Raw genomic sequence first — 16,363 nt, 5'->3', positions numbered from 1 at the left:
GGGGAATAAAACATTAAACCGAAGAACTATCTTAAGGGACTGCAGCCTCCAATGCGTTCTTTATGGAATGCTCCAATGGATTACCTCCACAACAAACCAAAAAAATATGGAAATTCTATAGAGGGAGCAGCCATAATTGGAACCCTTTGGGAGGCCATAGAAATACTGGAGGTTATATTCCCTTTAAGCAGATGCCCATGTAGACAAAGCTTAAAGCCCTTTTAATATTATGCTATAGCATTTTTCTGTAACGATTATCGCAATGAGAAGAAGCATTTTTGGACTATTTATTACTTTTATTATTCGATAAAGTTCTTTGACCGCAGAATCCGTTTAACAATTCTTTATTTAATTTTTAAAGTCTAGAACAATCTTTATTTTCTTAATGGAATGTTTCTGCAAAGGCACATTTTTTCTTTGAACTACATTAGTACCAGTTACAGATCTTATTCTTCCAACACGGAACAATTTAATTAATTTTCGTTTCTCAGAATATTAGAACTTTGAGAAAAAAAGGAAAGAACGTTTTTGGTAAAGATGCTGAAAGATAACATTGTTTCCAGCTGTACTTACATTGTTAGTTCCGTTAACCAGACAGTGAAGGACAACTTTATTCTGGTGCCCGGATGTTGTATCTAAGAAGCATGCTGGCTCTATTCTTTAAACTCTTTGTACTTCTATTGGACTGATTTCAATAAAGCACTTAACATTTGTACTTCTATTGGGCTGATTTCAATAAAGCACCTAACATTTGTACTTCTATTGGGCTGATTTCAATAAAGCACTTAACATTTGTATTTCTATTGGGCGGATTTCAATAAAGCACCTAACATTTGTACTTCTATTGGGCTGGTTTCAATAAAGCACCTAACATTTGTACTTCTATTGGGCTGATTTCAATAAAGCACCTAACATTTGTACTTCTATTGGGCTGATTTCAATAAAGCACCTAACATTTGCACTTCTATTGGGCTGATTTCAATAAAGCACTTAACATTTGTATTTCTATTGGGCGGATTTCAATAAAGCACCTAACATTTGTACTTCTATTGGGCTGGTTTCAATAAAGCACTTAACATTTGTATTTCTATTGGGCGGATTTCAATAAAGCACCTAACATTTGTACTTCTATTGGGCTGGTTTCAATAAAGCACTTAACATTTGTATTTCTATTGGGCGGATTTCAATAAAGCACCTAACATTTGTACTTCTATTGGGCTGGTTTCAATAAAGCACCTAACATTTGTACTTCTATTGGGCTGATTTCAATAAAGCACTTAACATTTGTACTTCTATTGGGCTGATTTCAATAAAGCACTTACATTTGTACTTCTATTGGGCTGATTTCAATAAAGCACCTAACATTTGTACTTCTATTGGGCTGATTTCACTAAAGCACCTAACATTTGTACTTCTATTGGGCTGATTTCACTAAAGCACTTAACATTTGTACTTCTATTGGGCTGATTTCAATAAAGTACCTAAAATTGGTGTTACTAAATATTATGTCTGGTCAAATATAATAAATATCCGTTTAGCATGGTAAAATGAAACAGAAACCTCCGCAGGCTCTTGGAACTTGGCAGTGGAAGTCAAAATTATTTTTATCTTCTAGACTTTTACAAATTTGGCAGATGGTTAAGGGCCTGGCTGGGAGCCCGTATAAATGTTTTTAGGAGGAGCTTCTGGGTTCCTTTAAAATGAAGTAAAACCAAAAGTAAAGTTATATCCTGTGTGGCATGCCCCTGACTCCGCCACTGATAACCAGGCACCGTATCAGGACTTAACATTTAACGCTTGTACTACCACGACTACCGATTAAAAATGTAGACGTAAAATGTAACGTAACTTGAAGATAATGTTTCAATTGGATATAGTTTTTCCATGGCAACCGAATTGCTTTTGACCACTGAAAATTAAACTTAGTCTTTGTAATTTACACTAGAAAATTACAGATTGAGGCAAATTGAAAACAAATCATAAATTGTATTATTTTTCGGTAAATTCGTCTAATTTTGGGTAAATGCGAGCTCTATTAGGTAAGTTCAAATAAATGTTCATAAATGCTATTGCAATTAGATAAACCCAACTTCATTGTACTATTTAATGTCAGTAATTTTAAGTTAATGTAGGTAAATAAAATTCATTGGTATGAATTCATTGAAGTTTCTGTGCAACGGGAGAGCTTCAATTGAGGCACGTTTTAAATCCTAATTTGATTTCTCGAAAACAATGCATCGGCGGCTACGCTTTCAAGTTTTAATTAGTTTAATATTATTTAAATTCATATTTATATTAAACTAACAAGTCCCGTTAAACGAACACAAAATTCTTGAAATCGTTTGTTAGCAGTGTGTGAATTTCCACTGGCGTATAGTGTAACGATATTATTTTTATGAATAATTCGACCGTTTTCTTAATATACCTAACTCTAGACTAACTCTATAAAAAGGTTTATATCGAAAGATGCAAGGCAAATTTCGAATGCAAATTGGTTTGAAGGTGGATTCTAGATCAAAACGTGGTGCTACCTAGGCAATTGCCGCAATTAGATCCTAGAGAAAGTTCAAGGTCAAAATGGTGAAATACATTAAATTTAAATAAAGGCTCGATTCCCATTTAAGTAATAAAGCTAACCAAGGGAAGCCATCGCTTTTTATAACAGCTTTCCTCGATTATCAATATGCTTAAATAATTATTTAAACGCTTTGCTGCCATGGAAATATTTTACAGATGGGGAAACACATGGCAAATAAAAGAAAATAAATAACTTTATTTTTGGGTGTATAGAGTTAAAAAATAAAGCTATTTATTCTATCGTAAAGTATTAAATGTTTTTTATTTATAGATGTAATTGTAGTGTTTTGTCAAAATTTAAAAATTTTATTATGTTGCGTATAGAAAGTCTACGATTGTGATTTTACTAAATATCCTAATTGATAAAACCGAAATTTCCACTAATAGAAGACCATTTTGCTAGATTTCGTAATTGCATAATTGGCATTAGCTTTTATTTACTAATTCGCCATATTTCCCATATGACTCGAAACCCATAAAAGTTCTCATTTTGAACAGTAAGTGAGGTTCAATAATGTTTGACGCATTCACTGTTAAGCGAAAAAGCATACAAGAGTGGTACTTTGACGTCAAGCCACGTCAACGTGAAGCTGTGAAAGAAATGAAAATACCTCTTCTACTACAAAATATGTCGATTTAAATTAACAACGGCATTCATTATTAATATTATAATTTATGTTTCATCAATCAAAAGGAAGTTTAAAAATATTGGTTAAAAGGCCTTGAGACCCAAAAGGCTTCACGAATGAAGGGGTTAACCCTCACAAGATTATTTGACATTTTAAATGGTGTGAGCTTCAATCACCTCGGAAGACTTCACTTTTTCTTCGAGAATGAGAGGGATTGGAAGCATCGCTAAAAATTGTATTTTTAAGTAGAAATAAGTACATTTTTGATATTATAAACTATAAAATACTGTGTATAATTACTAAATTCACTAATAATTGTGGAAATTTACTAAATTGTAGTGGAAATTTACTAAATTATACTGATAATTTACAAAATAGTACTGATAATTTACAAAATAATACTGATAATTTTCAAAATAGTACTGATAATTTACAAAATAATACTGAAAATTTACAAAATAATACTGATAATTTACCAAATAATACTGATAATTTACAAAATAATACTGATAATTTACAAAGTAATACTGATAATTTACAAAATAATACTGATAATTTACAAAATAATACTGATAATTTACAAAATAATACTGATAATTTACAAAGTAATACTGATAATTTACAAAATAATACTGATAATTTACAAAATAATACTGATAATTTACAAAATAATACTGATAATTTACAAAATAATACTGATAATTTACTAAATCGTACATATAATTTACTAAATCGTACAGATAATTTACTAAATAGTACTGATAATTTACTAAATCATACTGGTTATTTACTAAATCGTACTGCTAATTTACTAAACCGTACTGATCATTTACTAAATCGTACTGCTAATTTACTAAACCGTACTGATCATTTACTAAATCGTACTGATCATTTACTAAATCGTTCTGATCATTTACTAAATCGTACTGATAATTTACTAAATCGTTCTGATCATTTACTAAATCGTACTGATAATTTACTAAATCGTACTAATCATTTACTAAATCATACTGATAATTTACTAGATTTTACAGATAATTTACTAATTAGTACTTTAAATTAACTAAATCATTTACTAGATTATACTAGAAATTTAATAAACTATACCCATGGATTTAGTTCGAAATCAAAACCTCCAAAAATACTTAAAACGGGAAAATGATATTACAATTTGGTACAACGTTTTTAGCTGATAAAAAGCCCAAGTATCCCTATCGCTAGATACTTAAAGATCTTCGATATTGTATTCCCTCTCTTCCTGGAACTTCTCAATCGGCCCTGCTACGTCCCTGAATTCTTCTCTATCGTCACACGAAGCGCGACTTGAGAACATTTAAACGAGAAATCGTCTGTACTTAATAGAGAGGCGTATTATCAGAAAAACATTTGTTCAAATGAAAAATTAAAAATTGAGTTCGTTGAGAAGGAGGGCTAATTGAACAAACCTATTTGCGGGCTCTTTTCAATGGGTCGTGGAGAGCGGGTTACCTGACGATAATTTTTCTTTCAACCCTTTTCCGTGAAATCGATTTTCCAACTTTCGCCAATTAACTGTGGACTGTGCGAACCACGGTTTCATCTCTCCGAGTGGCACACCCCTCAAAGCCGATAAGCGACTCAACGGAGCAACGGCCAGTTCGCCATTTCATTGGCTGCTTCTTGCTTCTTTTTCCGTCGTTCACGAAATTGGCTAATCGATGGCTAGACACAGATTTTTGCAGTCATTTGATAAATTTAGGTTAGACTAGGTTAAACCATGTTAGGGATGGATTTGGTTACATAACGTTAGGTTTTTTTAATGCAAGTTAGGCTATTGAAAAATTATGATCGGTTAATATAAGGTTAGAAAATGTTTGGGCATGGTTTGGTATGGTTAGGTTATATAACATTAGTTTTTGTTAGTGTAAGGTTGCATTAAGTTGAAGAAATAATAGTTTGTGTTAATCTAAGGAGGCGTTAGGTTGACGAAAGGTTAGGCTATGTGAGGTTAGTTACGGTTAATGGAAGGGTTGGGTGAAAACTTCTTCGCATAGGTTGGCCCGTGGCATTTTCCCCTCCAGTCTCCACGAAGCTTTTTTCCCTCTAGCCTCCACGGGGAATTTGCCTCTCCGGTCTCTTTACCAGGCCTCCGGTGTCCACAGCACCTTTCGGCCTCCAGTCTCCAGTCCTCCAGTCTCCACAGCACCTTTAAGCCTCCAGTCTCCACAGTTCCTTTCAACCTAGGATCTTCGGACCTTCCCATCTCCATGTGATTTTTAAATCTTCAGCGTTGGAGGTTGGAAACTAGAGACTGGAGGCCAGAGCTACCAATGTATGCTTCTGCGTAGAGTTTACATGTTCTCTCCTCACTGGTTAAATGTGTTTTCTCTCGAGCTCTTTAGTTGTTGACGTTTCCGGTAAAAGATAGTGTAAGGAGCTGTTGTTTCACATGGCATAGCGAGCTTGCCACCACCAGAGGCGCAACAACCTCCAAAAACTAGGGTCCATCAAGTTGCTACATTAATGAATAAAAAAACACACGAGACATCTACGTGGACACCTTGGCAGCTAGGAGCAATAACTAAAAGGAGAAAGCAATCCGTCAAAAGTCGTGCATTTTCTTGTGTACATTTTTCATTGGTTAGAGCTTTACCGCTTGTTGCCGTCGTAAGGGGAAAATTCGTAAAACGTTCAGCATAAAGGTTCGTCCAATGAAATTTGTACACAACACTGAGTTAGCGTGTTTAAAGGCTAGCTGCGTTCTCCTTGTGTTTGTTGCTCCTAGTTGACAGGGAGTATCCGTTGGACTCTGGGGGGTGTCCGGACACCCTGGATTAATGGCTTCAAAAGGTGCTTGATGACTTAGGCCTAAGGTGGTGCCTTGGGCATTAGCCTAACTGATTATTATGGTTCTTCTTCTTTGCCCTGGGAATTAGCATAGCTTATTATTTTTATATAATAAAGCTAGTTTGGGTTAGAATCGGATTAAAAGAACCACATATGGTCCTCAAAGCAAAGAATGGTAAAACAAGTGAAAAGGTAGAAAAGTAAAGGGGGAAAAAAAGCTAAGCCGTAAAATTTTTTAAAGTAATTACATCACTTACGAATTACTTGTACCAATAGGTCTTCGAGCATACTATAAAAACGCAAAACTCTGACCAAATTAATCTTCGAATCAGAAACTAATTAAAAAGTAAATAAGATAACCAGAATTCCGAACGGTAGACCGGTTTCACCCTATTTTCGTGCAAGAAATCTGGTATGCGACTAACAAACCGAGAAGAGAAACTAAGCCTAAACATTAAAAATTTCAAAACTCGTTACGAAACAACGAAAACAAAAAAGAGGGAAAGTAGTGGAGAATAAAATATATGAAAGTTAAGTTAATATTAAGAACCCCCTATGGACTACATTTTTGGTCCTTTTCGTTAGGAACTTTAGCTACCTTTTCACATGTTATTTCATAGGTGTGGCTAAAGTTTGGTTACTTTGAGTTAATGTAAGGTTAGGTTAAGTTAATTTAGGTTATTATATGAATACTATAAGCTAGGCTCAATCTGAACCAATAGGATGGCCATCATTTCCTACACCACTGCCCTCTATTGTCGAAATGTTGCTACGCCCTAGGTTATAGTTTCAAGCAGGCTTGTGTTCTATTCCGGATCTTCCAAATGTATCTATTTTTATGCGAATTAAGTGCTACTTCAGGATTAATCCTATCTTCAGTAGTCATAAGCGTGTGTTTAAAATTAACTAATTTGAAATAATATGTAAAATAAATTAGAATCGCTCTTTCTACAGAGTAACATGGCCTTATTGATTTAATGTCTCTTTAACATAGCACCCCACACAAGGAGAACGCAACCTGTCAAAAGTCGTGGATTTTCTTGTGTAAAATTTTCATTGGTTAGACCCTTTAGCGCATGGTGCCGTCGGAAGGGGAAAATTCGGAAATTGTCTTCCCCCTTTCCGTAAAACGTGCAGCGTAAAGGCTCCTCCAATGAAATTTGTACACAACACTGCTTTATCGTATATAAAGGCTAGCTGCGTTCTCCTTGTGTTTGTTGCTCCTAGACGTCCCTGTCTCTTACTTTTACTGGTCTGGGAGTGCGTGATAGAGTCGCTAGAAATTTCGGATTTTCTAGTGGTCGTGCAAATCGTGCGTGCTACGATTATGATGCAAGAGAAACATTTTTTATTTTTATTTTTTTTTCCGCGTGTGGCCGCAGATATTTAAGGTTAGAGTTCATTTTATGTAAATCTACGACTGCCCATGGAACAAGAATCTAAAGGGACTCACTGTTCTCGATATTTTGACACGGTAGGCGTGGCCGTAATCGGAAGGCTTACTGACGTACGCCAGTCGCTTTGAAGCGCCTCAAGAATTTTGTTCAACTATCACTACGACAGGCTTAGTGGGTATAGGTGACAGAACGTGGAGAAAGTTCGGTTATTATTAGTTCATTAAATTTTTTGAGTTTAGAAATGAAATGGATTCCAGTTAATTTGATTAAAAAACCTCGGCCATATGCGGTTTACTGGTTATTTTAACTTAACTCAATGGTTAGTTACAATTACTTAAACGTTTAAAGAACCAATTTCAAAATTAAAGGCCTAAAACTTACTAAGCCTAAACATTTAACCGATAACAAGTCGCCATTATGTCAAAATTGAACGTGAACGCTCCAGCTTCTCTACGAAACTACGTCAGAAATCGTTTTCCTTGACGCCAAGTTTTCCACATTGAACGGAAATTACTGGTGATTTTCCTATTCCCAGTACTACCCCGTGCTTTTTAAAGCATAAACCGTGAGTCCCCTTAGATTCTTGGTCCATGGACGTCTTGACTATAAATTAACCATGGATAATTTTGTGTAAAATAAAGAAACTTTCATAAATTTATCAAGCTCTCACGAACCTTTAAACAACTTGGTTGTCTGAGGCGATTAGCCCAGGTGGAAAACGTTCTGAAAATATCATGAAATCTTTTACCAAGCGGTCATAGGTTCCCATAGACTTCCATGTAGAAACTTTTTAACAGCAGACTACAGATGAAAATGTTTAACCTGGAGTATCTCAAACTACCGTTGAAAAATTAAATTATGTGCTCCGTTAAGACATTAATCCTCACTAAACCAACACTGTTAGAAAAAACGTTTGCTAATTTCTGACTAAAGCTGCATAGATCATAAAAGGAAGTGCCATCTTGCAATAAAATGTGAATGCACTTAAATTGAGTCATTTAAATTAATGAAATAATTAAAGGACTTAAATCTTATATTACAAACATCATCGGGGAAAATCGTTACTACCACAAACAAATCCGTCAAAAGAAGTGTTTGAAGAATATTAAACCTCAATTCATTTGTACTTTCATTGGGCGAATTAGTGGTTGTGTTATAGCCAAACTTCGAGAAAGCCGAAATTTCCTTATAGCAAACTTTGGGAATAATTCTGTTGCGAACATGTTGTTTACAGGTTTGGTCCAATTTCTATTTAGAGTTAACCGATATTCTGCACAATATTAGAATACTACAAACTTTATACGTTCAATCTAAGGAGAAATTATGTTCCAAGTTAATGTTGTTCTGATCAAAGGGGTCGGCCCTATGTTCCCAGTTGACCTGAATAATATTTGAATTTCAAAATATTAAACAGGCGTTCAAATTGGCTCATGGTAGAAATTGCACAGAATAGTACAAAAATCTGTGCTGTCTCAGAATCCTCACTTTGAGTACGATTTTGCGCAAATGTAGTTAACATTTTTCTAACAGTGTAGTTACATTAGTTCATATCGGTTAACCTATACTATCTCCACGACGTTGGTTAATTTTACGTAAAAACGTTTACTCCCGCGGTAATTTTGTGAATATTGTGCAAGCTACTCTTCATATAGTCCTTGTAAAAAGCTAAAACACCACGATGGTGAGCGTCGACGGATAATTTTGCTCTCCATCTCATTTTGAAAAATTAAACTTGATGAAAAAATTACGTTTATAAAGAGAATGGCGAACCTAGTTGACTTGATTTGACTTGACTACTCGCCAGGCTAGTCAGATAACCGACCAACCGGAAATATTTCATTAAGTGATCCTCTTTGCGAGACGTAGGGTGGGAAATAAAAATATATGGTTTTTATTGAAGCGCCTCTTGCCAATACTATCGAGAATAAAAGCTATTTTCTTTCCTATAACAAGAAAATGGACAAAAGAATGTTCCATATCTAAAAAAATTTTAAACAATACATTAGTAACGTCGAAAGAATAAGTGCTTTCGTCTAGAAATTCGAAAAATTCATTCAACTTTGTTATTTTTTGGTCCCATGGGTAGGGCAACTTTATTTCCGGTATTCGAAATTTTGATCCATCCGAAGTGACCCAAAAACGTTCCCCGGATATTCCGCAGTCTAACTCTGTTATTAGTGGAAGTCAACTGGGAGAACAAATCTCTTTATTCGCCAACAGACAATTTCGATTTTCACGTTTATTGAATTTTCCGAACTGGCAATAAATCATCTAAATATAATATGCAATTCATTTCCGCTTTAAAGTCGGACGCTTTCTGCGAAGAAAGGATCAGAAATATATATCGCCCTCTTAAAGCGAAAATAGACTAAGTCCTATTTCGAACTATTCCACGAATTATGCTAGAAAGCGTAGAATTAACTAAGAACTATGAAAATATTACACTCTGGCACCATAAAGTTATACTGCTTAATTGACTGGTGCCCTTTAGTGTCTACATTTTCATTTAGTCGTGAAAAATTGAGTCTTTATTAAATAATTTATTATTCTTAATTTTTGTTAATATCAGTATTTTTGTAATAAGTTATAATACTTCGGTCAGAGAAAACATATTAAAGAAAATATCTTACCATTTTGGAATTTCCAATAAGAATGGATAATAAAAGCCCACTTTTGCATTTTCCAGTTGGCATTTAAGACAATAGTTTTAGGGCGTTTACATTCTGATAAGTGTGACATCGTGCTACAAAGTTCTCAGTTACTTCTACGCGATACAACTATAGTCCTTGGTAAGTTTGTAGTGTGTGGAAGTTGGTACGTTTAATAGGTCATTGCGAAAAGATACTACACTTAGATCTTAGCCAAACGGTGGAGAAGCGTATTATTAAATACCCAAAACATTATTTTACACACATTATATTATATTATATTATATTATAGTACATTACATTACATTACATTACATTACATTACATTACATTACATTACATTATATTATATTATATTATATTATATTATATTATATTATATTATATTATATTATATTATATTATATTATATTATATTATATTATATTATATTATATTATATTATATTATATTATATTAATATGAAAAGATACTACACCAGTGGCGTAGCTAGCATGGGTGGCACCCGGTGCGGATATCATGGTGTGCTACTAACTAGTCAAAATTTGTAAAAAAGGTTTTTCGAATTTCTCTAGTTTGTGTAAGTTTTTATTTTTTCACGGTCGGGTGTCACCCCCAAACGGTTGGCACCCGGTGCGGGAAACCCCCCTCCTCTAACTACGTTACTCTACTGTACTACACGTACAAAGACATCCATTTTATACAAAACTAATAAGTAGTTTGTTCCAGAAACCTAAACAAGTATATTAATTGATGTGTTGCTAAAATTTCAATCTTCTTGGAGTAATTTTAATCACACACAAACGCACAAAAAGATATCTAGTCTATAAGAAGTCGTCGATCACTTCGACTACTAAGTCAGTTAAATAAATATCAGACATTATTGGTCAGAAAAAGACGAGTTAGTTATTATTTACTTTTAAACCATTTCATACAAAAATTTATAAAGTGCAAACTTAAGTAATTTATTGTTTTAGAAGAATTAACTGAAAACACTATTTTTAGGGGAACAAATTCATGGAAGAACAAATTTAATGTTTTGGCCACAAAGAGCACTTTTGATTGTCTTTTAGGATGAAAAGCCTGTTGGGGCGTCTATTCCTGATATATGATAATTCGCGGGGGCTTTCCAACTCCTCACTGTGTATTTTGGAGGGAAATCTCTGTCTTACTATAGCGGAGTGCAGATGTGGCGGATTGTAAAATTGGGCTTTCAATTTTTTTTACTCCCCTCACAACTATAGCCATTGAGCAATAAACAGAGGCTTCACATTGGTTTAATTATGAGTTATTATATATGTTTCTTAATATTGAACTACTCAAGATGTCTTGATGTATGTTTCTTATGATTAAACTTCTCAAAATATTTTTATGAATCATTATGTATATTTCTTATGATTGAACTTCTCAAGATATGTTATTAAGAATCATTATGTATATTTCTTATGACTGAACGTGTTAAGATGTTATTATGAATCGTAATGTATGTTTCTTATGATTGAACTACTGCATTGGTTTTGGTGAATCATCTTCTATAGTCGCGTTCACACGTTGCCTTGATATCGATTAAAATCGATTCAAAATTTTTCGAAGGAATTGTGTGAACTATACTAAATCGTTTTAAGTCGATTAAAACCCTTTTCTACCGCTTTCATGTGAACTTATCTTTAGATTCTTAAGATTGAACCACTCAAGATGTTTTGTTTAATTATTATGTATTTTTCTTATGAATGAACTACTCAAGATGGTTTGATGAATCATTATCTATGTTTCTTATGATTCAAGTGCTTCAGATATTTTGATTAACTAAATTATAAATGTTTATTACAGTGGAACTACTCAAGATGTTTTATTTAATCATTATGTTCGTTACTAATTACTATTGAACTACCCAAACTGATTCCTTTGGAAGTGAAGCAGACACAACTTGAAAAAAAAATACATTTTAACAGTTAAAAGAATATTCCTTTAAGTTGGCATCAATATACGTATATGGAAAATTCAAAAAAATAATCCCAAAGAAGAAAAAAGGCGGAAAAACTGGTATTTGCCTTAGTTGGTATGATCTACGGAAAAACCAAGACCTCATATATAGCGAGAGAGACCAGAACTTACATAAACTCCCAGAGCATCATCAGTATTGGTATTTTGTTTGTCGAGCTGCGCCTGGTCGCGAAGGAGAAGGCTGCAGGAGCTCCGCAAAAGGTTACAGGTTTGCCAACCAGTAGTTTTACAAGATTCTACGCTCTCAAGGAATCAACTGTGTCGCGCGGCCCCTGCTTGGAAGCTTTTCCCTCGAAGCGTGCAATATCGATCCGTCAGCCGGGGCTTCGAGAAGGGGGGGGGGCGGGGGTCGGCGCATCGCGAAAGCGTCCTGGCATTCTGAAAGAGTCCCTGCAGCCTCGATCTCATTCGCTCTTCCCAGTCTCCAGACCCACGACATTCACGAAGCGACCAGACCGAATTTTCTTCCGCCCATCGACCGTTAAAAGACTGGACCTATTTCGGCTCCCCCTCCCCTCTGGTATAAGTTCATCGCCATCGCTCTATAAGAACGGCTAACATGTTACCAGTCGGCAGGGTTAAGTAGTGACGTGTTTTTCAAATACTTCGTTTCATCGTTTTCCATTCGCGCTTCTTCCCGCGCTTCTTCCCGGAGGAACTATATTATCAGGATAAAAAAAAGAACACGACGGATCTGAAAAGAATATATAGTCCATATGGCTCGTTTTAAACTGGGCATTGCTCTTCTTGGCGCCGTCTTATGTTCCGGTAAGTAGTTTTCATTTTCCGTATTTTTCCCTAGCACTCTTCGCGTACCAAAAACCCTGCGATACTTGAGCGCCGTTGAACGGAAGCCAGCGAGAGACGCGGTAGCTATCTTGGTCGCCGCCTTTCCCATCTTCAGCCGAGAACTGTTCTGTGGAGAGCTACAAGTAGTCACGCGTTCTTATCCCATTCGGATCACCCTTGGTCCATTAGGTTTTCCCCGTACCATGACCGTTATAATATCCGAATATAACCGGCGAGGGTTGTTTTGTATAGTTGTTTAAAGGAATAACAACATCGTCTTCAAAAAACCTCGCGGCTCTCAGGGATTTGAAGGTTATTTTTTCATCCTACTGACGACAAAGATCTGCGCAGTTTCAGAAGCAGAGTTTTAGACGCCTCTCTGGATACGTTATGACGTATTCACCGTCACCGTTTTGCATATCAAACCGGGATTCGGTTAATGTTAATGGCCAAAAAACGAGCAGTCGGTCGTTAAATAGATAGTGACTCTGATAATAAAGTGGTGCCGCTGCGGAGTCGTTAACGAAGTTTATTACTACCGCGTTTTAACTTAATTTTATTAACATAAATTTACCGCTATAATTTATAAATAATATATAAATTACCGGGTATCATTTTTAAACATTTTCCGGAAGAGAAACCGGGATTAAACGCAACATTTCACCGGTTTTATGGCACATCTCGCTTTTAATTATGGGGATTATCAACTGCTGCCGTTCAAACACGTTTCTTTTATAGCCGTGTATTCCAAAATAATCAAGTCACTTTTCGTGTTAAACTACGGAGATTCTCGATTGATTGAATAAAACTTTTTCACAAAACGTTGAATGAAATGGTCTTATTGGCTTTAGTATCATCTAAGCAGTTTTTCGTAGTCGTGTAGCTAGCTGGTATTCCAAAATAAACTCGTCAGTTCTCCAACTTGTCCGGGTTGATCTATGGAAGATTGATCGAAGAAAAAATATTATTATATAATGTGCAATTAAAGGAACTCGTAGCATATTTAGTATCGTCCGAACAATTTTTTATAGTCGTGTATCCTACTATTCCAAAATTATCACGTCACTTTTCAGGTTGAATTAGTGGTTCCCGATTCGTCGAATAAAAATACTTTTACAGAATGTGCAATGAAATGGTCTCGTATACTATTTACCTTATCGAATTTAGTATTGTCCATATAATGTACGTTTTTTCTTACGTATATTATTATAACTTTAGGACTGAATTATGAGGGTAGTTTCCCCATTGGTCGGATAACGTATTTTGAAAGAAAATTCAACTCGTAGGCTATTTATCTCTCGTTTCGTGATTATGTACCGTGGTTATGTAGCGTGAAGGCATTATTTCGAAAATAATATTGGAAAATTTCTACTTTTTATTGGTTATCACTTTATCTGGCACCAGTATTTCTTTCCGTTTTGCAACAAATCTGTTGAGATCCGGATCCCATTGACGTAAATTTAAACTGTTGCGAAATTTCTTTGAAATTTCGACCACATTTTGTACACATTGCAATACTTATTACCAGGATTGCGTTAGCAGTTTTCCGGGCCCTACGCAAAGTCTTTTAACCGGATCCAAATGTCGCGTTTTATTTTTTTCCTGAAATAGCTGAATCAGGGCACTTCAAATGTAAGGGCCCTAGGCAATTGCCTATATTGCCTAGGCAGAAATGTGGCTCGGCTTATTACCATAATATCGTCCATCTTTGCTATGCCCCACCCCTGACAAAAATCGTCGCAAGAGCTCTGATTACAGAAAAACCATTTGTACATCAATTCACTGTAGAAACAACTCTATATTTGACTTTGCTGTGGATTTTCTAAAGACAGCTCAATCTTTTAAATCAAAGATACTTAAGAAATTAATAGAAACGTATACTATGTCCGTAATCCGTACCGGTTGGTTTTTAAAGGCTAACCAACCGATTTTATTTGTAATAACGCGTCAATACTTCTTTCAAAACAATGAAATCTACGATTCTGTAAGCGGTAAAACTGGTTTATTCAACTATCAATGGTTTTACGTTTCGAGAATAAAATTTGTCAAGCGAAAACCTAATCAGCGGAAGCGACGTGTAGCGATGAATTTCTCCGCCCCTAAAGAGACATTTCTCGGCAATACATATTTTCAAAGGTCTATTTCAATAGATTTTCCTTTATCGATTTAATATACTTCAAGAATGTTCGTCGCTTAAGGCTTCGTTACTTCAAAGGAAAAACAGTTTCCTATAAAGCCGTCGCTGGAAATATATCATAGATTGTAATCAATACATCTTTTTATCGGCTGATGATGTAGTAACGGCAATTCTTCGCAGCATTCTTGGAACCCTACCGTAAAAACAAAGACGATATTTTATTCGCGGAGGAATACATGAAGTTAAATATTCGCTTTAGGACTTGTGTTTCGCGAATTTCCTTGATCATTTGAAGTTGTTCTTATAACTACGTTTTTCGATATTTTTACTTTTGACTATTTCATAAAATATTTTGATCTCCTTGAAAGAAATTTACCGAAATAAAATCAATCGTATTCAACTTCAATGAAAAACTTATTACTTTCCATCGCAAATAGACATTGAAACTCCATAAAATTTATTTGAAAATACCCTTGTTAATATTATTCCCTGTTTAAGCAATGAATTTTCTGTCAGTTTAAATCTTATCTAAGCCAAGGATTATTATCAAATTGAAATAATGTTCAAGCAAAAGCAGTGTTTAAACCAAGAATTATGTGCCAGCTGAAGCTTGGTCGTAACCACAATATGTGCCAGCGGAACCTTTGTTTCAGCTTATAAAGATTTACTTGTGGAATGTCTGCTTAAGTTAGGAATTATGAGCCAGCGGTAGCCCTTCTTAAGCCATGAATTATGTGTTAGTTAAAGCCCAGTTTATCAAAGAATTACGTGCTAGTGTAAAATCTACCTAAGAAAATAACTATTTGCCAGTGGTAACCCGGTTCAAGGGTAAGTCTTGTTTTAACCAAGAATTATGTGCCAGCTCAAGACTGGTTTAAGATAAGAATGATGTACTTGTTGAAGCCCTGCTTAAACCCAGATTTATGGGCCAGTGGAAGACTTGATTAAGCCATGAATCATGTGCTATTGGAAACCTGTTTAAGCCAAGAAATATGTGCTAGTGGAATTTTTTTAAGCCAAGAATAATCTGTCAGTGGTAGCCCTGCTTGTGGCACGACTTTCTTACCAGCAGAAATCCTGTTTAAGCCAAGATAAGGTAATTTTTTCTTTGTCAAGATTATCGAGTGTATAAATATCGAGCAATAATTATAATAAGAATAATTATAATCAATAATTATTAATAAAGGGTCGTTCAGACTATACAACCTTTAAAGGCCAATAAGTTTGGCCACCAAACTGGTCCAGCTAATTGGTAGTGAATTAAGCAGTGTGAATAGCAAACGTTGGTAGACAAATTGGTGGACCAAAACGCAACTTTTTCATTTAGGTAAACGATTTTTTGGTGTTTGAGATATC

At 35.0% G+C, this 16,363-nt stretch overlaps 1 protein-coding gene across 1 annotated transcript in view; it reads left to right on the top strand.

Annotated features, from left to right (window-relative positions):
- Positions 1-12,478: 12,478 nt before the first annotated feature.
- LOC149950968 (uncharacterized) overlaps positions 12,479-16,363 on the top strand; it is a 107,069-nt gene continuing 103,184 nt past the window's right edge. The window contains exon 1 of the mRNA XM_090169336.1: positions 12,479-12,849. Within this exon, the coding sequence (XP_090025462.1) occupies positions 12,798-12,849 (52 nt within the window). The 5' untranslated portion in view covers positions 12,479-12,797. The remainder of the gene's footprint in view (positions 12,850-16,363) is intronic.

This window comes from Leiobunum rupestre, chromosome 3 (assembly GCF_980474605.1).
Source record: "Leiobunum rupestre chromosome 3, qqLeiRupe1.1.hap1, whole genome shotgun sequence".
NCBI classification, from domain to species: domain Eukaryota; kingdom Metazoa; phylum Arthropoda; class Arachnida; order Opiliones; family Sclerosomatidae; genus Leiobunum; species Leiobunum rupestre.
This window is presented reverse-complemented; position numbering and strand designations above follow the sequence as displayed.